This window comes from Mastomys coucha, chromosome X (assembly GCF_008632895.1).
Source record: "Mastomys coucha isolate ucsf_1 chromosome X, UCSF_Mcou_1, whole genome shotgun sequence".
NCBI classification, from domain to species: domain Eukaryota; kingdom Metazoa; phylum Chordata; class Mammalia; order Rodentia; family Muridae; genus Mastomys; species Mastomys coucha.
The window spans coordinates 13,479,477-13,505,572 of NC_045030.1; the positions used below are offsets into that span (position 1 = coordinate 13,479,477).

The 26,096-nt window shown below is 40.6% G+C and overlaps 1 protein-coding gene across 1 annotated transcript in view; it reads left to right on the top strand.

Moving 5' to 3' along the window:
* Positions 1-1,784: 1,784 nt before the first annotated feature.
* Positions 1,785-26,096, top strand: part of Chst7 (carbohydrate sulfotransferase 7) — a 39,701-nt gene continuing 15,389 nt past the window's right edge. Inside the window, exon 1 of the mRNA XM_031373328.1 lies at positions 1,785-3,437. Within this exon, the coding sequence (XP_031229188.1) occupies positions 1,933-3,399 (1,467 nt within the window). The 5' untranslated portion in view covers positions 1,785-1,932 and the 3' untranslated portion in view covers positions 3,400-3,437. The remainder of the gene's footprint in view (positions 3,438-26,096) is intronic.

Sequence of the window (26,096 nt, forward strand, 5' to 3'; positions counted from 1 at the left end):
GGGAAGGTAAAGCCAAAAAGGACAGATGGAGAAGGATAATTGTATTTTTAATGTCTCCATTACTGGGCTTGAGGTTTTTAAAGTAACAACAGAAGTTATTTACATTCTACTCAGCCATACATTTCTTTCCAACTGAGCCCAGAGCAATCTTTTTTGCTTAAAAAAGGAAAAGGAAAAATATAATGAAAGCTATGAATTTCATGTTGCAAAATAGTATCCTTGCTACAAAGAAGGTTAATACATAAGTGAGTGAGTGGATGTTACTGATGGAAAATGAAGAGGTTCAACATGGTTTCTTGTGACAAAGAAGTAGCAAGTAATGATACTGTTGGGAAAGGAGTGCCAGGGTACCCCTGGTTGGAGAAGAGCAGAGAATTTGGAATAGTCCTAGTGGCTTGAGATTTGGAATTGACAGTATGCGCACGGGATTCCAGAGATGTCTGAGGTTAATGATGATAAATTTCTCTTGATGTCAATATGTCCTTTATGGAACATTTTGCAATTGTGTTTATGGGTTTGGGGGAGAGTGGCTTTTCTAGAGTAGTAATGGAATGACAGACGGCAAGGAATCTCAGTTTATTAGCATGAGTGTTATTAAAGTAATGGCACAGGGCCAGTAAGGTGGCTCACTGAGGGTACCTGCCCAGAGCTGATCCTAACAACCTGAGTTCAGTCATAGTCTCCAAGACACGAAAGATGAGAGAAGAGAACCAACTCCCTCACATTGTCCTCTGACCTCCATACACAGGCACACATGTGCACGCACATAAACAAACACATACACACACACACACACAAACGAATACAATTTAAGAGACAGAGAGAGAGAGAGAGAGAGAGAGAGAGAGAGAGAGAGAGAGAGAGAATAGAATTGCCCATAATCTTTTAGATGAACATGAAGATTTGAGAACAATGTAAAGGGAGTGGGCAAGGTGGTTCAGAAATAAAGAATATATATACAAGTGGCTGGAAAGTAAGAGAATTGTGGATAAGAAACAATGATTGACAAATGGGGAAGCACTGGTGAAAATAAGATCAAAGATCTTTACAGATTCTCGCATTTTCCCAATCTGAACTCAGTGGAGATTTGCTTTCCATCTATTGTTAAGTTTTCCATACCTTCCTCAGGATGACTGATAGCTTGTTCTCCTTTCCCTGTTCTCTATCCACTTGAAACAGAGGAAAACAGAACATTTTCAGAGCTCTTTCAACTTTTAGTAATTTTAAGCTTAATCTGCCTCTTGGATTTCCCAATACCTTTTCACCTGTCAGGACCAGGCCCAAGTCTCTATATGTTCTGCTAAATTCTGGATAGAACTGAGGCGCTGATGGGGGCGCTGGGTGTAGGTCCTGGCAATCAACCATTTGCTTGGGACCAGAATGGCAAGGCAGAGGACCAAAACAAACAAAAAAAAAAAAAAAATGTGGAAAAAAAGGAAAAAAAGAGGAAAAAAAAATGTGTCATTCTCCGGGTGGGGAATCATGTCCAGTCACTGGATGCCTTCTGTACACGTGACCCTCCCTTGTCTGAAGTTGGTTGGTTAACAAACTTAACTTCGTTTTGAAGGAGTTGGGGAAAGGTGGAGTGTGCTCAGTGCACCCCAGAGAGTGTCCCTGCCCTGTAGGAGCCCTGCCCAGCTCTAGCGGAGCGTAAGTGGGCGGGGAGAAGCTTCGGGTACCATGGGCAGGGCCTGCAGCTGCTGAACCGGCCAATGAGCGCTCTCAAGAGGCTGAGCCAAGGAGGCTGAGTGAGCGGCCACCACGGCCTCCCAAGTTTCCTGTGGTGGACACACCGCCCGGCCACTCCACTCGGCTCCACCCAGCGTTGAGGGAGACCCGAAGAGGCTGGAGCCGCGGACTCTAGGGTGGGTTTTCAGGACAGAACCAGCAGGCGCCTACTCTGCTCTCGGGAGAGTGGGGATTCGGTGAACTATGAAGGGCCGGCGGCGGCGGCGCCGAGAGTACTGTAAGTTCACGCTGCTCTTGGCGCTGTACACTCTTCTGCTACTCCTCGTCCCCTCTGTACTGGACAGCCGCAGCGAGCAGAACAAGGGCGGCAGGCACTGCCCCGGCCTGCAGCGCAGCCTGGGTGTGTGGAGCCTGGAGGCGGCGGCGGCAGGGGAACGTGAGCAGGGCTCTGAGGTGCGGTCCCAGGCCGAAGGAAACCCGGATCGATCCCCCGGATCCCCCGGCAACCTCAGCGTCGTCGGTGAGGCGGCGACCCAAGAGAAGCAACACATCTATGTGCATGCCACCTGGCGCACCGGCTCCTCCTTTTTGGGAGAACTCTTCAACCAGCACCCGGACGTTTTCTACTTGTACGAGCCCATGTGGCATCTGTGGCAGGCGCTGTATCCGGGCGACGCGGAGAGCCTGCAGGGCGCGCTGAGAGACATGCTGCGCTCCCTCTTCCGCTGTGATTTCTCTGTGCTGCGCCTGTACGCGCAGCCCGGGGACTCAGGGGAGCGAGCGCCGGACTCGGCCAACTTCACCACAGCCATGCTTTTTCGCTGGCGGACCAACAAGGTCATCTGCTCGCCGCCTCTGTGCCCCGCCGCGTCCCGGGCGCGCGCGGACGTGGGCCTCGTCGAGGATAAAGCATGCGAAAGTACCTGCCCGCCAGTGTCTCTCCGCGCCCTGGAGGCCGAGTGTCGCAAGTACCCAGTGGTGGTTATCAAGGACGTGCGGCTGCTGGACCTGGGAGTGTTGGTCCCCCTGCTGCGTGACCCGGGCCTCAACCTGAAGGTGGTGCAGCTCTTCCGAGACCCGCGGGCGGTGCACAACTCGCGCCTCAAGTCGAGGCACGGACTGCTGCGCGAGAGCATCCAGGTGCTGCGCACGCGCCAGAGGGGTGACCGCTTCCACCGGGTGCTGCTGGCGCACGGCGTGGGTGCCCGTCCAGGAGGCCAGGCCCCGGCGCTGCCCTCGGCGCCGCGCGCCGATTTCTTCTTAACCAGCGCGCTTGAGGTGATCTGTGAGGCGTGGCTGCGCGACCTGCTGTTCACCCGCGGCGCGCCCGCCTGGCTGAGGCGTCGCTACCTGCGGCTGCGGTACGAGGACCTGGTGTGGCAGCCCCAAGCCCAGCTGCGCCGCCTGCTGCGCTTCTCTGGGCTGCGGACACTCGCCGCGCTTGATGCCTTCGCATTCAATATGACGCGTGGCTCGGCCTATGGAGCGGATCGTCCCTTCCACTTGTCTGCGCGGGACGCCCGAGAGGCTGTGCACGCCTGGCGCGAGCGTCTGAGCCAAGAGCAGGTGCGCCAGGTGGAGGCCGCCTGCGCCCCTGCTATGCGACTGCTCGCCTACCCTCGCAGCGGGGATGAGCGCGACGTGAAGACTGTGAAGACCGTCAGGGAAGGGGAGACTCCACCGGAGAGCAAGGCCAACTGGGCTGTGTAACACCCTGATCCCTGACCCCTGCCCTGGGGTGTATTCAGGTAAGGTGGTTCTAGACTGAGCACAGTATAAGGAATGGTGTTGGGGGGCGGGGGGATCCTGAAGCAATCAGCCGGATTGAGGAGGGGAGTTGGAGGGTGGTTAGAGGGGCCAGTGCTGTCCTGAATCGCAAGCTGTCAGATCACATCCAAGATCATGTCCTGTTTGGTAGATTAGAGATACTTGAGTGAGTTCACTTCCTAATGAACCTACCTCCCTTCTCAGAGGAGGTCCTGGAAGTGAGAGAAGCTGTGGAAAGGTAGCTGAAGCAGCCTCCAGGTCTCTCTCCCAGCCCCCTTTATAAGGCATTAGAAGTCCAAGGCCAGTAGAGAAAGTCTAAAGCAGCCCAATGCAACTTGAAACTGATAACTAACATGGAGTGGAGTTTAGGAAGTCCTTCCAGGCATAGGCCTGTTTGTCCTGTAGGACAACTTTTTGCAATGGTGTCTGCTGTCAAAAGAAAACAAGGTGTTGTGAAAAACTATAAATTTTGCTCCTATTTATCCTTAATTTTTCTGTCTGATATTTCTTTGTCTCTCTTCTACAGCTCCAGGGCTCTCCTCCTGGGTACTAAGCACACAGGCACAGTGAGGCAGCTCTTCAACCGTTTCTGCACATTTGTGTGTCTCTGGCCCTATTACAAACAAGTAGAACTGACATTCCTTTTCCCTGGCTTCCCTGTGCCCTTTTCCCTCTTCTCTTGCCCTCTCTCAGAGGGTGACTGCTGTTTGCAGGATGTTTGACCACAGGTCACAAAAGCAGCTTGCTTAGCTTCCTCTGGTGCTCTAAGAAAGCTGGACTGGGTTTTCCCCAACTCCATTCTGGCATTTTTTTTTTTTTTGATAGATGGGGCTTTAGACTGGTAGTTAACAATTTGTCAAGTAAACGCCTTTTTTTTTTTTGCCATTCTCTATAAAGTGGTTGCTAAAATGGCCCCCAAAAGTCTCTCTATATGTGTCCAGTATTGAGTTAACAGATGTCATGTAACACTGGGCCAAGGGGAGACTGTTCTGTGTGATGCTCACCATAGGAATCTAGTCCGTGGCATGGGAATGCATTTCCCCAAACACTGTGAATTGGAAGAGTGCCTGCTGCCTTCTGTACAGTGCAGACCAGAGGAGGAAGAAAAGAAATTCAGGAAGGCCGGAAGTGACTTAAGTTTCCATTCATTATTTTATAGAGTAATTCAGTATTCCCCTGGGATGGACTGGAGGGACAAAGGCTGAAGATGTTAATGAAGATGGAGTTTTTCTTTTTTTGGGTTAATAGAGTGGTTTGGGGAAGCTGGCTAATTGAATTTGCTTCTACCAGTAATCAAATCATTTTTTATAATTGCTAGAAAGTCTGTGTTCTTTCCTGATTTTCATAGAGAAGGAAGGTAAGACACGGGTGACTCCTCATCTTAACAAAAACATCCTGTTATCTGCTAAGCCATATTTACATAGGGAACATAATGGTTCCTAACTCACCATCACGGACTTCAAGAAACTCATCCCCTGGTCAAAAGCTGCAGCATTTTATGGTTTTTGTTTGTTTGTTTTGTTTTGTTTTGTTTTCGAGACAGGGTTTCTCTGTGTAGCCCTGGCTGTCCTGGAACTCACTCTGTAGACCAGGCTGGCCTCAAACTCAGAAATCTGCCTGCCTCTGCCTCCCAAGTGCTGAGATTAAAGGCATGCGCCACCACCGCCCGGCACATTTTATGGTTTTAAGACATGAGAATATCCTAGAAATTTTGTTCCACATCCTTCTCCAATTTGTTCTGACACACTAAATGATGCCTGAGGCAGGGTAATAGAGAGGAGTGTAGAGGACTTTGTACCCTAGGAAGTGCGAATGGGTGTAGGTGACAGTGACTATGGGCAAAGATGGTGGTGCTGTTGTTTGAAAGGCTGATGCAGTTTCTCTGTAAGGTTGCAGGCACATCTGAGTAGAAGTTTTAGGTTCTTGTAAACTTTAATGACTGAGCTCTTCCTTCTGCATTGGGCACCTAAAATCAAAATGTGGATATATTAAAATGTTTGTATTCTTGGCTCCTAGGAAGATAATCTTGTTATTAAACTCCTTCTCAAAACATACCACCTATTAGGTGACTTTCTTCTCACTGGCTAGAACTAGCTCATATGGCTTGCCCTATGCCAATAATTGCATAAAGGAAAGGATACATTTTGAGTAGCTCATACTAGCAGTTCTCAGTGCTGGGTGAAAGTTACAGTTGACTTCCCCTAATTTTTAGTGGGTATATTTCTAAGTCTCTCAGATAATGAATACCTTATATGGACCATGATATTTTCTATTCATAAATATCTATGAGAAAATGTAATTTATAAATTGAGCATATTGAAAGATATACAGCAATAACAAAATAGAATAATATAATACAAAATAATAATGCATTATAATAAAAATTCTATCAATGCATTGTTACTGGGCTGCCATGAGGCAGGTAGTGTATACAGTGTGTATCAATGTGAATATGCTGGATAAAGGATGGTTTCCATTTCAGGCAGAACACAGCAGAACTGTATGTCAGTTTATCCTGCTACCCAGAGCAACATTGTAAAGCTCATAAATGATTTCTGCAATTTTCTATTAGTATATCTGGACTATGAAGCCCAAGAAAAGAAAACTATATGGGAACCTTCTACTATGACTATACATCCAGCTGAGGAGCTTTTAGAAATAATGTCCATTCCTAAGTTCTCTCCTGCTCCAGAGATGTTTTGGGAGTGGACTGATGTTGGAGATAGAACCAATGGTCCTATACAGTCTATAAGCAGGTGCTTTACCATTGAACTTGACCCCAAGCTCAGGAGATCTGACTCATTCGGTCTACCGTGGGGTCTCCGGACCTAAGCATCAGAGTTTTCAAAACTCCCAAGGTAACTCTACTATACAGCCCAAAGTGTAAACCACTTGACTTGGACCAAAGATTCATTCCCTGGGTCAGGTCACTTGCATGGTCAGAATGGAGTCAGAAGGGCTGTTGGTAAGCAGCTATGAAGTTCATTGCAGATAAAAGGTGTTATTATAGAAGAGGAAATTACACACATGGCTGTTTATCAACTGCATATGCCTTCAGATGTTTTGTTGTCTGTAGCTCCACATCTAGGAGTCTGTCACTGCACAAACATTAACTACTCCTGTTCTGAACAGACTGATATGCTGTCCTGTCCTCAGCATGTCTCCCTTTGCCTTCTACCTTCGGGAGGATGCAAGATGTCCTAGTTAGGGTTTCTATTGCTGTGATGACACCACAACTAAAAGTACATTGGGAAGGAAAGGGCTTATTTGGCTTGCACTTCCACATCACTATTCATCACTGAAAGAAACCATAAAAGGAGCTCAAACAGGGTAGGGATCTGGAAGTAGGATCTGATGTAGACTCCATAGAGGGGTGCTGCTTATTGATTTGTTCTGCACAGCTTGTTCACCTTGCTTTCTTATAGTACTCAGGACCGCAAGCCCAGGAATGGCACCACCCACAATGGGCTGGGATCTCCCACATCAATCTCTATTTAAGAAAGTGACTTAGCAGCCAGATCTAATGGGGGAATTTTCTCAATTGAGGTTAACTTCCTTTCAGATAACTCTAGCTTGTGTCAAGTTGGCATAAACTAGCCGGCATACAAGACTTCATCCAAACTGCCGAGTGTGTGTGTGTGTGTGTGTGTGTGTGTGTGTGTGTTTCTGCACACACTTGTCACCCAGCTTTAAGCATGCTGACCATGTATTCTACCACGGAACTGTTTCCACGATGCCCTAAGATATTTAAGTCACTTTAGTCTTTGTTCTTAATAGGACCTGTGCTGCTGCTGGAAGAAACTAGAGACAGAGGCAAATGTCCTGTAGCTTAAGTTCTAACAATAAGGAAACTTTGCCCAGAATCATTCTAAACCAGAGAAATAACAAGCCACCAACATTTTGGAACTTATTTGATTTAAATGAGTGGACTGAACCCCAAAGTTTTGTGTGATATTATGTATATTTATCACTGAACTATCTACCTTTGGCTTAAATACAGACTGTTGAATAACTCACATTTTAAAAACATTGCTACTATATAGAACTTTTGTTTGTTCTGACTCTCAATAGCAAATTAAACTGAGTACTGTGTTTGAATCAGAGGCCAAGAAATTAATATGATGGGTTGGGGTGGTGATGGTGGTGTGTATATTTGTGTGCATGAGCAAACACATAGATGTTGATTGCATATGCTCACAAATAGGTAGAAATGAGCATCAGGGTTTCAGTAGTACATGGACAATTTTGTAAAATGTACCCATGTCCAAAATCATTATTACTCTTTGTGGGTAAGATCTGTGCTTAGGGGGCTGGTGAGATGGCTCAGCGGGTAAGAGCACCGATTGCTCTTCCGAAGGTTCATGAGTTCAAATCCCAGCAACCACATGGTGGCTCACAACCACCTGTAATGAGATCTGATGCCCTCTTCTGGTGCGTCTGAAGACAGCTACAGTGTACTTATAATAAATAAATCTCTTTAAAAAAAGATTAAAAAAAAAAAAGAAAGATCTGTGCTTAGTTTTGATTCAGACATTTTGAGTTCTTTCCAGGCTGTTTTCTTTAGCAAGACCCCTCAATTAATGGTGGGTTTGTTGTTTGTTTAGGAAATGGTCATACTCCTAAAGTCTGGTGAATGAGACATGGAGACATGGGAGGAAACTGGTTCTGCAAAGTGATGTGTAAGCCAAAAGTCCTAGCAGCCATCCCTTGATTTCTATGAAGTCAGTTGTTACATTGAGGCAAAGGAACCCAGGCCTTGAGATCTGGGTCTCTTGGTTAACATTTGATTAATTTTAAGAGATTATTTGCTAAGGATGTGGCTCTGTCATCAAGCAATGAAAAGCAAAGAAAAAACTCTAGAACAACTTAAATATCCTACCTACACTATGGCATCAGGAACTAGGTAAATGTGTCATGATACATTCTGACAATGAAATACAGCATAACCACAGAAAAAGGAGATAACATGGAAAGATTACCAAAGCATTATATGTGAACAAATACAGTCTTACTTAAAAGTAAGAAGCCAATCTATTTGTTGGTATTTGCATGAAACAAGTCTAGACACATATTGCACAAAAACTACAGTGGTGCTTTGGAGTAGTGCTCCATTCTAGGAGTGGAGACTGGTGTGTATTCATACCTTTTTGTGCTGTCAAACTCATTTGCTTACCTCATGTTTCCATGATTTCTATAAAATTGACAGACACTTGTTTAAAAATTAATAACACTTTATTTTAAACCTATGGAGATGTGAGCTTGTTTTATCACCCAAAATAGTAAGCCAAGAAGAGGAAGAAGATGACATGTGTTCAGCAAGGAACACAGTGCACAGCGTAGGCACTTACTGAATCACTTCACTTTGGAATCCTTTGGAAATCCTCATTCCACTGATTGTGCTGGGAATGGAACCCAAGGCCTTGCCCAAGCTAGGCAAGCCTTTTACCACTGTACCACACTCCCGGCTCCTTCAAGTTTTTAAGGCAGGGTTCAGAGCATTCTCTAAAAGTTTGTTTTTAGTTTGGGCAGAGGTTTTTTTTTTTTTTCTTTTTCTCATGAATACAAATGCAATATAAATAACTAGAAGTGGTGCCTTTAAGAGAAAAAAAAATTATTTACAAGCAGCTAATTTAGAATTCTTTAAATATGGCTCTTTAGCCTGCTCCCAGCATGAGAAGCCCAGAAGGAATGAAACTAAAGACACTCACTGGCCTTGTTATGTTGCATCTAACATTCTGGTCCAACAGGGTGGCTTCCAAGCAAAGCTCAGTTTCTTTCTGTCAGGTCTTCTGGCTCTCCATCCTCAATCTTACAAATGGAACTGAAGGAACTGAGCCTGCTGAAAGCAGACTCTCAGGGTGAGTGCAGTATAGCATAAGAACAGTAGAGACTAAGAAACTGTTCTGGCCCAAATTCAAGAACATTGGGAAGTGGTTAATTGTTTGGAAGCTAAACAGGAAGCTGTTTCAATTGGAGAAAAGTTGTAGAGCTCAGTGATGGCTCCAGGAGAATTAGAGTCCCTTAATTCTGCTCCCTTCCCCTTCCATGGCCAGGCATCAAGCCAACAGCTAGCCTGATATTTCTGTGACTGTTCCTGTTCATATTAAAGATCATTCTGCTAGAAACTAAGAATAAATTAGAATATCAGCTAGTGGTAAATGTTTTCAAGAGCAGAGGGTAAGAGGCTATGAAAGAGAACCATCACATTTTTTTTATTAGATATTTTCTTTATTTACATGTAAATTTCTCCTTTCCCAGTTCCCCTCCAAAAAAACAAAGAAACAAACAAAAACAACAAAAACAAACCCCTGTTGCTTCCCCCCTCCCCATACCTGCCACCCCATCCTCTCCCACTTATTGGCCCTGACATTTCCCTACACTGGGACATAGAACCTTCACAGGGCTGAGGTCCTCTCCTCCTATTGATGATTGAATTTGCAATCCTCTACTATACACGTGCTGCCAGAACAATCAGACCCCTCCATGTGCATTCCTTGGTTGGTGCTTGAGACCCTGGGAGCTCTGAGGGTGCTAGGTAGTTCATATTGTTGTTCGTCCTAAGGGGCTGCAAACCCCTCAGCTCCATTGGTCCTTTCTCTAACTCTTTCATTGAGGATCCTGTACTCAGTTCAATGGATGGCTGTGAGCCTCTACATCTGTATTAGGCAGGTACTGTCAGAGCCTCTCAGGAGATAGCTATATTTAGGCTGGCTTGCCCTTCCTTCAGTCTCTGCTCCATAGTTAATCTCTGCAACTCCTTCCATGGGAGAACCATCACATTTGACTTAAGCATTGACTGTAGTCTGAGTCAATAGATCTCCTTTCATGAACTGAACAGGACAGTAAAGATTGCCTTGTAGAATCACACCCTAAAGTAGGTGTGGAGATAGACGTATGTTTGCTTATAGATTTGAAGCTTTTTCTGTAAAGATGGCCTTACAGCTAGAGTGCCAAGGTGCTGGAAAGGCAGTTTGCCAATTGAGGTTCCTCTTCACAGATATATATATATATCTTCACAGCTATATATATATAGCTTGTGTCAAGCTAACAGAAAAACCAAACAAGGCATTAGGATGTAATGGTATTTTCCAAAAATGGCAGGTCTTAGATACCGAAAAGCTAATGGGAGTGTGTTTGGCTAAGAAATCCAAACATGTTTATTCAGTTTTGACCACTAGTGCTATTTGTTCATGTAATCACCACTATAGACAACCATAGACATGATGGAAATTATATACCAGGCCAAAAATTATACATAAGTTTAAATATTATCCATTACAATTGGTTCCACAATTGCTAGGTAATGTATCAGGAATGTCACAGATAGGTGTAACTTTTTAATGGAATTTTTTCTACTGTTAAGGCTGGCTATTTGTAAAGGAAACCTTCAAACCAATAGAAAAGCCTACACACTTAGCATTTGGATAAAGTCTAATCCCATTGGATACCAAAATCTATCAACCACAAAACATAGCTAGCACTCACCTCAAAGGGAACAAGTGGTAGTTTATGTTGGAGCAAACCATATGTGATCCTGGCACCAAACACAGATTCATGCTTATCTCAAGTATCCTATCCCAGTGATAGCAGTTTTATGAAGTTGTTACAGTGTCAGAACAACAACAGAACATACAAGTCAAATCAATGTCAAGACATATTGGTGGGAATATTGAGGGAGTAGGTTACAGCAAAGAAGGAAGATCTGCTTATAGGCCTCAAATGCTCTCTGATAACAAACACTCTTAGCAGTTGAGTTGGTGGAAGCTAATGGTCTGTTTGTACACTCCAAAACACTGTTACCTAATAGCCTCAGTATGAATGTTAGTTCAAACACCAAACAGGGAGGTACTCAGTGAATTTAAAGAGAGAAAAGGTAACTCTAGGGAATTTGCATCTTGCTGTGTAGCATTCTGACTCCCCATAATTACTGAAGTTCTGATCAGTTAACTCAGCCTTGAAGAGCCTTTAGCACACAGGTGCTGGTTTTTTCCCTAAGAACTTTAGTTAGCACCCATGTGGAAACCAAATGGCTACCTGAGTAGGTCTAAAGCACTTCCCAGACCTATGCCCTCTTAAGCCTTCTCATCCTCAAGTGGTAGCTAGCCAACATCTGCAGGGGGCCCATCTGAATAGGTATTATAAAACACTGGCCCATTCCTTTACTTCAGTTGAGAGCAGCTTTATTTAAAACAGCAACCACATATGCCAATGGAAATGATATATCAGAACTGTTCAACAAAAGCAAAAATGTCAAACAAGCAATCTCAGCTTTTTCCCACTATTTTTTTCAGTTTTTTTTTTTAAACTGAGGCATAGTAGCTGGTGATTTGGCTGAGTGACAGAGCATTTGCTTAGCATATGTGAGGTTCTGGGTTCAGTCCCAGCTAATAAAAATACATAAAATCACAAGGATTGGGGACTGAAGAGATGGCTCCACATTTAAGAGCACTAGCTATTGAAGAAGACCCAGATTCTGTTTCAAACACTGACACCAGCTTAATCCACTGTAACTCCAGTTCCAGGGAATTTGATGGCCTTCTTGGGTACTTATGTGCTGATAATAAAATCATGCAGGCATGTACACATATATTTTCTTTAAAAATCTTTAAAACCATAATTGTATGCAACAATGTCAGTTTTATTAGTACCATTTTGGTGTGCATTAATTTGTTCTCAAGCAAGGTCAGAAATTTGAGGAATTTTTAGTTGTGGGAGTTGTAATAAGATTTTATTCCACTTTAGTGGAAGACATATAGCAGCTATTTAATCTTGGCCTTGGCCTTGGCTAATCCCAGGACTATAGTGATCAAGTAGACTGAAATTTCACTCTAAATTCCTGCCATGATGGCTCAATGGTGGGGAGAGCAAAACCAAGGTCTTCTCAGTCATTCTCTCTGGGGCTACCTGGGTCCCTAGCTTTCCCCTAACTTCACATTAACTTCCCAGGCAAGTTTTCTGGTTTGGTTTGTTTGGTTTGGTTTGGTTTGGTTTTGACTCAAACCAATTTTTTTTTTACCTGAAAGTTGTTTCAAATTAAATAAGGCTGAAACTGAGGTGAACTAGTGCAAATATTAACCAGCAATCCCTGTCACTGCCACTTAATCTCTCAGATTGAAAGTCTGGAAATTGAGATTTAAGTTGCTTGAAGTCTGTTTCTGGTAGCTGTGTGTGTGTGTGTGTGTGTGTGTGTGTGTGTGTGTGGTGACTAGCCTGCATCTATTAGCAAACTAACAATTTCTAATTATACTTTGTTTCAGGGGGACAATAAAGAGATGCTGGTGCTCTCACATTGTTGGCATTTTGAGAATTATCTTACCATTGCCTCTAAGAAAATCCTTTACAACAAAACAACTTAATGGTTCTATTGTCAACATTATCAGTCATTTCCTTTTTCCTTGGCCCAGTATTTCAGTGATTTGAAGCACAAGCAGGAAGGTTAAGAATGTTAACCTGGGCTGACAGATAAGCCTCAGATGTTAGAGTCATTCACAGTGTGGTTCCCAGTTGGGGAGCTAGGAGACACCTCAGAGCTAATGGCCATAGAAAAGGAGACTACCACACTTGTCAGCCCATTTGCTCTGGAGGTGGTCTGGGAGGAAGGTTGTGACAATAAGCTGGGAAGTAGTAACATAACCCTGAGGATGGGACATGCTGAATACCCGGAAATCTCAGCTCTCAGCCCAAGTTTTAAGTGCCAGCTAGCACTTTGAGCATCTGTTAAATAGTTTTGGGTGGTCAGTTTCCAGGGTTCCTCACCTAGTAGGAGTAGGTGGGGAGGAACAGGATAAAGAAGTGTCAGTCTCTAGCACATAATTCCCAGTCTCTAGGAAAGACCAGAAAATTTGAAAGGAAGACAAGCAGGTCAAAAGTTCTAAGTGGGGTGTCTGTGGGAGAGCCTAGATCCGCTTGGGAGGACTGTGGCTCCCTACCCTGAACTGAAAGGGACAGAAAGCAACAGAGAATGATGGAGCAGCAACTTCAGTTGGTTGAGCCTTCTGGTCTCAAACTTTAAAGCTAGCAGGGAGTTTATTCTTTCCCCTCCCCCTCCTAGCTTCAAAAATTGAAAAAGGTATGATTAAAACATTAAGTCTATCTTCCTGAGTGATTCTACTACAGCCAGGGGAGCCTCAGCAGGGCTAAAAACCTCAATTGAGGCAACACAAATTGCAGCACACCCAGAAGGAAACTTCTCTTTGATGGCACTCAGGCAATTATTAGTAGGCCAAATCTTTGGAATATGACTGAATCTTTAAAGAAGCAAATCCATCATAAAAACTAAAGCCAATTTGTGACTTCATTGAATGTTAAGAAATAACCTCACATGTCAATTCCGTGTATTAAGACCAATCCTTAAGACAGAAACAAAGAAGTGTAGAAACCTTTTAACTTTTTTTTAAACTTTAGTGTTCTGTCTTTTATTAATAATTTGTTTTCTGTTATACAAGCTAAATTTCTAATAGTTTCAACTTGTTCACAACCAGATGGTTCTATACTTGCTTCAGGCAGGGTAACACATGTTTTCATGCTCCCCAGACTCTAGATCATTGTTTTCCATCTGCTGCCTGGAAAACAGGACAAAGTAAGCTACTGGGGTCAGTGTAGTGTGTTGATAAGTAGTGGATTGTTTCATTTAAAAATATACACTAAATTTCACATTTCATTATTCCATGTGAACATAATATTCTTCATAATATTCTTCAATTGGAGTCTAGAGGCTGGAGGGATGACATGGTGGTTAAAAGCACTGGCTGCTCTTTCATAGGACCCAGGTTTGATTCCCAGAACCCGTATGGCAGCTCACAATCGTCTATAACTATAGTTCCAGAGGATCTGACACTTTTTCTGGCTTGCACAATATGTGTAATACATTTTAATACACCTTACACATGTGAGATACAGTATATATGCAGCCAAAATACCCATATACGTAAGTAAAATTAAAAGAAAAGAATTGGAATCTAGTGCTAACTAAATTCTTAATATCTATATTTAGGGTATGTTTGGCTTAACAGTTTGGGGGGGAGGACATCACACCAAACAATTCCTGGGCATCTTTATGTTTTAAATACAACTACTAGTAAGAAATTAGCTGATGGTTAATTAGCATCTACTTGGGAACTGTCAAATCCATGCAGGTATAAGTCAGCAGTAGAAGCTATCTAAGCATACTTATTGTAGTTCAGTGACTGAGGCACACACAGGAGGATAGGAGCCCATTCCTAGCATGTAGAAAGAAAGAACCTTTGAGAAATTGCCACCTGTATAATGCTCTGAAGGCTGCAACAGTTTTTCCAGCATGCCTTCTCTCCCCTCTTCTTTCCTTGTTCCACTAGTGATTTAATCAAAAGTTTGAATTTGAGAATCTGGCTATGCAGCTCAGGGTCAGAATACATGCTTAGCATGCATAAGGCCCTGGGATCAACCTATAGCAGTGCCACAACGAAAAATTGAAATTGAATGAAAATGTTAAATGTTTTCTTTATATACTAACTAAAAATATTCTTTTAAAACCCAGTAAGTTGCATGTGGTGGTACATGCCTATAATCCCAGCATTAGGGAGGAAGGAGAATCAGGAATTGGCTACATAGCTAGTTTGAGGTCAGCTTGGTATATATGAGAACCTGTCTCAAAAATAACTAAGCAAAAAGTAACAAAATATTTAGACATAAAAATTATTTACTAAAAGGATACAAAGAATGTATGGTCCAGGGGTTGGCTGAGAGTATTCTCTATAAATGGTTGATAGGAAATGAGATCTGACTTGGCAACATTTAACACTTGGTTAGTCATTGACAAAACTCCCCTGTATTCCTGCCAGGCTTATTTCTGGGTCTTTAAAGCAACCCAAGTGACATGCTAGACATACTACACAAAGAAACAGTGATAAGAATTTTTTTCTTGCCTTTCCACTTTGAATAATTATAGATTCACAGGAAATTGCAAGAACAACATACTCAGGTCCAGTATAACCTTCACCTAATTTTCCCCAAGAGGATATCTTATAAATAGATTAATATCAATACCAGGAAATTGCTGTTGTTATAATCTACAGACTTATTATTCTACTTTCAAGTGTTTATATGCACTTATTTTATGTGTAGGCATAAATAGAGATGTATATGATTGCATCACATATAAATTTCTGGAAACACCACTGTAACCAATAATAGAATCACTGTATCAATACAAAGAAATTATGGTGCCAACTGGTTGTAGTTATATACCCTGCCCCATCCTACCATTTTCCATGGAAAACACTAATTTGTTCTTCATCTCTATAATGTTTTTATTTTCAAAAATGATGTAAATATAATATTAGTTATATAGCCTTTTGACACTGACTTTTTCACTAAATACAGTTCTTTGCAAATACACAGATTATCTTCTATGGTGATAGTTTGTTCCTTATTGCTGAATAGTATTCCGTGTTATCAGTATAATACTTCATCATTTACCAATTGAAGGACATTAAAATTATTTTTGCTCATTTAGAAATGAAGCTGCTGTGTATACTAATGTACAAGTTTTAAATTTTTATTGGAGTATGTTCATTGCACATAGTAATGTGTTTTATAGATATTACCATATAGGTATAGTATTCACCTGACTTATTGCACTTAATATGATTATCTTCAGTTGTATATATTTTCTGATAAATGTCAGAATTTCATTCTTCTTTATGGCTGGATCAAAGTCCATTTTATACACACAACACATTTTCCTTATCCATTGATTCCCCATGTTAGCTATTGTGAATAGTGCTGCAGTAAAATAGATGTGCAAGCGTCTCTGTGGTATGGTCATTTAGAGTCCTTCAGTTATGTATCCAGGAGTAGTATAGCTGGGCCAAAGGAAAAGACAGGCTCCTGTGTAGCCCAGGATGGCCTCAAACGTCAAACCTTAAACTCCTGATACTCCTGCCTCCATTCCCTGAGTGCTGGAATTGTGGGTGTGTAGCAGCACTCCCAGTTTTGTGCTGTGCTGGGGCTGGAACCCAGGGTTTCCTGCATGGTAGGTAAACACACTACCAGCCGAGTTTAATACATCTCCAGTCTCTCCTTTTAGTTTTTATGAGGTTTCTCCATACTAACTATTATGTCTTAAACAGTGCTTGAAGTGTCAATTAACATATGAAGCTAGCAGCCAATTTCTCCCAGAATCCCTCAGTCTCTACTTGTTACAGGGCCCTCCTGGCTGTCATACCATGCCCCCTACCCTGAACTCTCCAGCCTAGGTATTGGATTGGGATTCCCTCTTCCCAGCTCCTGTGGCATCTATATAACTCAGTCATTTTGGTTATGCCAGTCTCTTGGCCCAGGCCACTCCTCTTGGTCAGCAACTCCTCTCCCCCTCCTATTCTCCATTTCCTCACATGGCCCAGCTCAGTCTAGTCATGTTCACTCTGGACTCTCCTAGATGTCCCTGCCTCTGCATATCCTTTTCCTTTTATCCACAACAAACCTTCCCCTGCACTGTACCTAGGAGCAGTCATATCCTTCTTTCTTTTTTCTTTCTTTCTTTCCTCCTTTCCTTCTTTCTTTTTCATTCACTGATGTTCATAGTGATTGCACAAGTTTATATTGCCACCAGCAACCTTCAACCTCTTCATCCTTGCCCCTGTTTGTTACTTATTTCCTTAATGACTGAGTGGTGATGAAATCTCAATATACCTCTAGTTTGCCCCTCTCTGATGGCTAAGAAGATTGAGAACCTTAGTATATATTTATTTGTCAGTTGTACATCTTCTTTTGAGGACCGTCTCTTCACATTATTGGCCTATTTATTCATTAGATTGCTTGGTTTCTTTATCATAGTTTTGTGAGTGTTTAATGTGTTATAGATATTATTCTATGACCAACTATATAGCTGGAAAAGCTTTTCTCACAATCTATGAATGTGTCAGAGGATAACTATGAGCACAGCCCAACACATCATAAACTTACTGAAACTATTCTGAGATTTCGTTTTGCAGTTCTTATTGTAATTCAATTATGCTGTTCCTGAACATGATGTTTGTAGATGAAAATATGATGTACAGAAAGGTTGTACATACCCACTAGACTCTTTTTTGATTGAATTCTTTCTTTGTTGTGCAGAAGCTTTTTAATTTCATACAACACCATTTGTCAGTTCTTGGCCATATATCCTAAGCTATTGGAATCCTTCTTCAGAAAGTCCTTGCATTATAACTATATCTTAATATGTTTATACTCTTTTTTCTTCCATCAGTTCCAGAATTCTAGGTCTGTAAATCAGGCCTTCAATACATTTTAAATTTATTTTTGTTCAGGGCAAGAGATATGGATCAAATTTTATTCTTCTAGGTGCAGATATTCAGTTTCCTACCACCATTTGGTTAAAAGGCTTTCTTTGCTACAATGTTTTTTTAAACTCCCTTTATCAAAACTCAGGAGACTATAGCAGCATGGGCTTATTCCTGGATTCTATATTATATTCTATTATTCTATATGTTTTTTGTTTGGTGGGCTTGTTTTAGTGTGTGTGTGTGTGTGTATGTGTGTGTAATTAATTCTGATCATACTTCCAGAATTTTTAATTTTGCTTAAGATTGCCTTGACTGTTGAATTATATGCATGGTTTTATAGAGGTGCTCAGTTCTTTTTTTTAATATTTATTTATTTATTTATTTATTATATGTAAATACACTGTAGCTGTTTTCAGACACACCAGAGCCACTGTGTGGTTGCTGGGATTTGAACTCAAGACCTTCGGAAGAGCAGTCAGTGTTCTTAACCGTTGAGCCATCTCCCCAGCCCATGGTGCTCAGTTCTTAAAAATGAATGACCAGGAAAGCAGTTGTTGAATTATGGGCAAGTGTTGAATTATGGGAAAGTGTATTTTTAATTTTCTGAAAATACACCAAACTGTTTTCTAGGGTAGCTGTATACATTTACATTCCCTCCACCAATATATGCACTCAAGTTACTTTATTTCCCCAAGGGTACTTTGTATTGTGATCATGCTGCAGCTGTTTTAAAGAGTACATAGTGACATCTCATTATAGTTCCATTTGCATTTTCCTGATGGCTAGTGATGTGGAACATGTTTTCAAGTACTCATTTGCTATCTATGCTACTCCTTTTTGGTGAAATGCTGGTCCAGATGTTTTCTCCATTTCTAATTAGACTTTTAAGCTATGTCAAGGGTTATTTATATAGTTTAGATACAAGTTTTTCATCAGATATTTGCTTATAATTCTTTTCTCTCACTGTATATTTTATCTTTTTATTCTGAGATGTTTTGAAAAGAAATTGGTATTTACTTATTGCAATGCTGAAAACTAAACTCAGGGTCTCACACACAAACTAAGAAAGCTGTCTACTGTTGAACAGCACATCTAGCCCCAGAATGCTTTTTGTGTCCCTCAAATATATGACTCCTTCCTCCTTCAGACCTCTTCCAATACATCTGCAACCTGGCTTGGTCTTATTCATTCTTTTTTCTTGTTTTCAAACTCTGTTTGTTTGTTAAGACAGTGTTTCACATTATAACTCTGTTGTCCTGAGCCTATGTATCCTGCATTGTCCCTATCAAGGCAGCAACCATCCTGCCTTGGCTTCTTGATTGCTGGGATTATAGGTGTGAGCCACCATGCCAGGCTTACAAAGCATTTTACAAGTCGTGTGATTTCTTCTGATACTGCAAGATAGACTTTCTGAGAACCCAGTAACAATATTTTTTGTGTTATCCATTCAGCTGATAAAAGTTTAAAGTGTCTCTCTGTATGCCAAGAACTTCTAGATATTGGGTGGTCTCTAGGAGGAGTTGGGGTACAAAAGGGAAAGAAGAATATGATGTAATCCTGTTTACTTAAAATGTGTTTAAATGTTAACAAATTCAGATAAACTGAAATTATGTATCTTTTCTCATCATAATGCAATAAAACTTAAATCAATTTTAAAAAATTTTGCAAACTGAATCCAAGAATAAATCAAAAACCATCATCCACCAAGATCAAGTAGGCTTCATCCCAGGGATGCAAGGTTGGTTCAATATATGAAAATACATTAAGGTAATCCTCTATATAAACAAACTCAAAGAAAAAATCACATGATCATCTCCTTAGATGCAGAAAAAGCATTTGACAAAATACAACACCTCTTCATGTTGAAAATATTGGAGAGATCAGGAACTCAAGGCCCATACCTAAACATAATAAAAGGAATATACAGCAAACTAACAGCCAATATCAAATTAAATGGAAACATACTTGAAGCAACCCCAGTAAAATATGTTCCCCATTTTTAACAGGGTTATCTGGTTCTCTGGAGTCTAACTTCTTGAGTTCTTTGTATATATTGGATATTAGCCCTCTATCAGATGTAGGATTGGTAAAGATCTTTTCCCAATCTGTTGGTTGCTGTTTTTCCTATTGACAGTGTCTTTTGCCTTACAGAAGCTTTGCAATTTTATGAAGTCCCATTTGTTGATTCTTGATCTCAGAGCATAAGTCATTGGTGTTCTCTTCAGGAAATTTTCCCTTGTGCTCATGTGTTCGAGGCTTTTCCCCATGTTCTCTCCTATTAGATTGTGTGTATCTGGTTTTATGTGGAAGTCCTTGATCCTCTTGGACTAGAACTTTGTACTAGGAGATAAGAATGGATCGATTTGTGTTTTTTGATGGGGACGGAGAGAGGACAAGATGTAACCACTACTGTTTCCCAGTTTAGATAGCTAATCTGCCAGGATTTGCCACCAGAGGATTTAGATTTAATATGGCTTACAAGATTAGGATTCTAGTTGATGTGACCAGCAATTGAGAACTAAGTTCATTGATTCTGAACTAAGTTTGTGTGGTGCTTTCCTTCATGTGGAGGCTCGACTGGGTTTCAGAGAGAAAGGTACAGCAGCAAAGCCTGGTACACCACAAAAGACCATTGGAGTTTTGAAGCATGGGGTTGGCATGGTAACGACCAGCCAGTGAGAACTTAGCAAACTGGGTGGAGAATTTTCAAAGCTCTGAGTCAAAGAGAGTCTGCACAAGATGCAAGCAGGCCAGCCATTGTCCGCCAGTGCCTGGCTGGCCCTCCATCAGTGCCTTAGCAATAGCATGGATTCCTCTTTAATATTTCCCACAACAGGTGGTGAACCAACATGTTAGGCAAGAATTCACTAGAAATTTAAGATTAGCCCGAGATTAAAGTCTTATTATCTAAGTGAGAGAAAGGTAGCGCTGGGATGAGTCGCATGGACTCAAGCACGGGAAATTGAAACAAGAAAGAGAACTCTTGAGGTCCCCTGCTGTGGAAAGAGACAAGATGGCTGCTCTGAACCAGAGAGCTGGAGAATGGAAGCTGCCTATATCTTGAGACAGATATTGGTTTAACTGTGAATTTATAAAATTGAGATTATTTGCTTTTAGGATAGATTTATATACAGATTTTGTCTGAATCATGTGGGGAATTTTGCCTGCAGTTCAGAACTGGGATAGGGAAAATTAGTCACTGACTCCAAGTAGAAAGGGCAGTGATGATTGCCTGCTATGAACAGGTATTAATTAATAGAAGTCTGTGGCTCCAAGTAGAGAGCCCAACAGATAGATGGTATAACAAGATGGCTGCTCTAGGCAGAGAGCTTAAAAAGGAATAACTACCTGCTTCCTATAGGCATAGTGAAAGTTTGAATTAATTGCTTTAAAGATAGTATAAAGATATATTGCTCTAATAAGTCTTACGAGATACTCAAATTCTGTATAATGTGGGCACCACAGGAATTTTGTGTTTAAATCCTGATTGGACAAGCTGCCTGCTTCTAGGCATGTATTGATAGAAGTGTGGATCAATTGTTTTAAAGATGATATAATAAGGTCTGCAAGATGACTAACTCATATTCTCTAACATGGGCTCCTGAGGAAAATTGGGTTATTATCCTGCATGGCAAAATAGAAAAAGCCTAAGAATAGGCACATACAGTATTTTGGTTTACTTCATTTGTTTTGGATTGTTTTAATTTTCAAAAATGGATGTGATTTTGAGTTTTGTGAGAGGTCAAAATAAAGGTTTTTCTGGTTACTGGCTCAAGGATATGCTGATTTGGGAGAAAGGTTTTGTCTTTGTGATTTTAGAAAATTTGATTAGTGTCTATATACCTCCCATAGTAATATGGATCAGATATGATGAAGGGAGACCCCCAGAGGACTAGATTCCAGAGAATCAAACAAAAAGGTATCTTGATGATAATAAAATTGTGTTATGAGATTGGTATATTACAGAATATACAGCCTTGGTGAGTCTCATCATCAGACATGCTGAACTGACCTGCTTTGAACTCCTGATCTCTTGGACTTTCAGCCAGATCCAGTCCAGACACAGACATCAGAGACTAAAACAATCGTTGGTGTGGCCTTCTTAAGGCCAACCAACTCCCCCATTTTCCCTACCTTATCCCCCCTTCAAAGATATCTTAATGGCCATATTCAGCTTGAAGAAGTTATGAAAAGTCATCATCCCAGTTCCTTGGGCTTTGGGGTTGGAGGTGATTATTCTAAGGTTGTCTTTCTGGGGAATTTAGTAATGGTCATAATTGGAACAGGGAAAAAATAGTTAGAATTGATTGTGTAGCCATAATCTCATTTAGTAGAAATCTTTACAATAGTTACTAAGTTGATGTCATAATTTCTTATTACAGTACAGAATTTATTTTGATACAGAATGAAGGTTTTCATAGGTAGGTTGTTCATTTGAGGCTTTCTTTTTCTAATTTTAGTATATATGCTGCCAAAGCAAGCACACGGCTTTCTTTTTCTAATGTAAGCACCAAGTATTATAAATATTACATGGGCTCATGAATTTTCATCTGCTGCATTTTCTTCTTCTTTCCTCCTCTTCCTTATTCTCCCTTCTGTCCTCTTCCTCATTCCTTAATGGCACCCAGGCCTTTGGGTATGCTAGGCAAGTATTCTATCTCTCTTTCATCTCCAGTCCTGTAATTTCATTTTTATTAATATAGTGCTTTAGTGTACTAGTTATGTGGGTTCTTTAGTTTCAATCTTGGAAATTTTTCCTGTTATCTTTGTTACTGATTTCTGGTTTGACTCTATTGTTACTAAGAAATGTGTTATTATTATTTCACTTGTTTTCAATTTGTTTAGCTTTGTTTTGTGAACTGGGAGACCATTTATATGGGGATGTCACATGTACACTTAAAAGAACATGTGTCCTACCTTCATTAGGTGGCATTGATAGACATCAGGGCTAAAGGTATTGAATTCTTTTACATCCTCATTTATTTGGTATCTAGTGTTTCTGGTAGTCAGTGATAGATTGATATTGGTTTTCAACTACAAATGTGGACTTGTCTTTTTCCCCTTTCTATTTTCAGGATTTTGCTTTGTGATATTTGAGTTTTTCATTTGTTGATTATAACTTTAAGACTGCTATGTCTTCTATCCTCTTACCATGCTCTTCTTTGCTCCTGGTATTTTGTTTGCTCTGAACTCTCCATTTTATGTGACATTAATAGAGCCACTATTCTTTTCTTTCAATTAATGTTTGTGTGGTTTACTCTTATCACCCTTTTACTTTTAAACTATCTATGTCACTACATCTGAAAATAATTTTATAAACATGGAGTCTGGTTTTTTAAAATTCTTATCTGAGGCTGAGGATATAGCTTAGTGTTAGAGCACTTAGCTAACATGTACTAGGCCCTGAGCTTCATTCTCAGCAGTACAAACAGAAGTCTTTTCTGCCAATCTCTTTTACTATGTGTATTGAAAACATTTATAAAATAATTTTGATATTTTTAGGGCTTACATTTGCTGTTTTTCAAACTGGGTTTGTTTCTTCGTTATTTTTCTGGTTTCTCCTTTCTGACATTTCTTACTTAAACATTTTTTTTCAAAACGTCATTTTAACTTCTCTGCAGTAGTTGTCAGCAGACCATTATGTATGTTTATTTCAGTGGTTCCTTTGGCATGTACATAGGAAACTTATCACAGCCTAATTGGATCAACTATTTGTGGCTTCTAGAGAAATATACAAAATCAATCTGCATACTTCTCTTTATAATGTTCCCTTTTATGATTCTTTTACATATTTTCTCTGTATATATTGAAAACAAAATCATATAATATAAATTTTGCCTTAAAATCATATATAATTTGGGACCCAGGGATGATGGCTCACTAGATAAGGACACTTGCTACCCAAGCATAAGGACCTGACTGCAGACACCCAGAGCCCATATAAAAAGCAGGGCATGGGATTGTGTTTCTAGAACCCAGGTGCTGTAGAGACAGGAGGACAGCTGGTATCTGCTGGCTACCAGCATCACTCCAGGTTCAGAACCCTGTCTCAAAGGAATAAGGTGGAGCATCATAGAGCAAGATACCTAAGATTCCCTTTTGGGTTTTTGTTGTTGTTGATGATGATGATGATGATTTTTTTTGCATCTAGGAGCATGCATAGCCCCCCCATGAGGGTATGTGCAGACACACACACACATACCAAACATACCTTTCAAAACACAAATAAGAGCACATTTTGTTCATTTGTATTTGTTTTCTTACTCTATTTTGTTTTCATTTGTGGAATGTGAACCTTCTTCCTTTACCATTTGCTATCAGTTGGAAATTTTTCCTATAGCAGTTCTCATATAGTAACCAACTTGACTTTCTGTTGAGAAAGTCATTATTTCAACATCATTCCTGAAGCATATTATTATGGAATTTCTGTAGAAATCTAGGTTGACACTTATTTTCTTCCCATCATTGAAAACATGTGCAACTTCTTTCAGTCCCCCATACTTTCAAGAATAAATCCAACACATTGTCCCATAAATAATGTCATTCCTCTCTAGTTGCTTTCAAGAATTTTCTTGGACTTTTCTTCATTTAATTAATCAATTAACCTAATTAATTATTGAAAAGATAGTCTCATGATTTAGTCCAAGTCAGCTTTAAATTCGTGATCTTCCTGCTTACACCATTCAAGTGTTGATATTATACGTATGTAGCACCATGCTTGGCTAGAGTTTACTTTTCTGAATTTGATTGTGCTGTGTTTGGGGATAGGTTTCTTTGAGTTTTTCTTGCTGAACATTCTCAATTCTTATTGAATCTGCAGATTTATGTCTTTTGCCAAATTTTGTTAAACTTTGACCATATTTCAAGTATTAGTTCAACATCAGGCTCTTACTAGAACTCTGATGGTATGAAGGTAGATCTGTTACTGTAGTACACCAGTCTTTGCAGCTCTATTCATCTTTTTGTTGTTTGGTTTTGAGATAGGGTCTCTCTATGTAACCCTGTGTGGCTTGGTGCTCACTCTGTAGATCATTGGCTATAAACTCAGAGATCTGCCTGCCTCTGCCTCCAAATATTAGGATTAAGGTGGTCACCGCCACACCTGGCCCTCTGTTCATTCGTTTTCACATTTTCTTTTGTTTGCATTGAGTAATTCTCTTGTTTTATTTTCAGATTCAGTAATTATTTTTTAAAGTATTTTTATTTTATGTATATGTATGAGTACTTGCATGTATGTATGGGAACTACTTGGTACCCATGCAGGCCGAAAAGGGTATCAAGTAACTCTGGAATTAAATTACAAAAGTCTTTTTGAACCACGATTGGGAACTAAACTTTGTCCCTCTGTAAGAGCAGCAAGTGCTCTTAGCCACAGAGCTATCTCTCCAGTTCCAGGGTTTGATAAATATTTAATAACTCAGCATGTTCTGCAGTTCAGTCCATCTAGAAATCTTTTTATATTTTGGTTTTATATTTTACAAGTTTAAAATTTCCACTTGGTTTTCAAATATGGTTGAATATAGCCATAATCCCAGTCCTCACAAGTCCAAGGCAGGAAAATCACAAGGTAAAGGCTATCCCGAGTCACAAAGCATAAAACTTTGTTTCAACAAACAATTGTTTTCCATTTGATTCTTTAAAATTTTTTGGTGAAATTTGTATTACTTTCTTCCAATTGTGTTTGTAAGTGCTAGTCAAAGTACTTTAATGATAGCTGTTTGTATTGCTCAGGGTTCTCTAGAGGAACACAACCTATAAAATATATTAAAAATTTACTAGATTGTCTTATTATACATGGATCGAGTCATCTAACTATAGCTATTTTATACGCAGAATACCTTGAAAGTCCCAATTTGCTACTAAAGGTAGGGAAATTTTCTGGAGAGCCATGGTCTTCACTCCGTGTTGGGAGCTTGAAGAAGCTGTGCTCTGGTACTAGCAGCAACAGGAGTATGGTGTAGATAAAGCTGCTGGAAAGAGTGGAATGAAGGTAAAAAGCTTTTTTACTCAGTCTTCCTTTTTATCTGGGCTACCACCAGAAGGCGCCACCCATTTAGGGTGGACATTCCACTTCAAGTAACTTAATGAGGGGAATACTTCACAGGTATACCCAGCAGCTTGCCTTTTAGTTGACTCCAGGTCCAAGTCAAGCTGACAGCCTAGATTAGCCACAGCCCTGCTTCAAGCTTGTTTCTGGTTTTCATAACAATGTGGTGTTAGGACTGCAATCTTTCAGGTGCTTTTCTCATTCAAAATGAGAATGAGAAAAAATTGGTGAAATGAGAAAAATTTGGTGAAAATTTCTCACCAAATGGCTGAGAAGCACCTAAAGAAATGTTGAACATCCTTAGTCATCAGGGAAATGCAAATCAA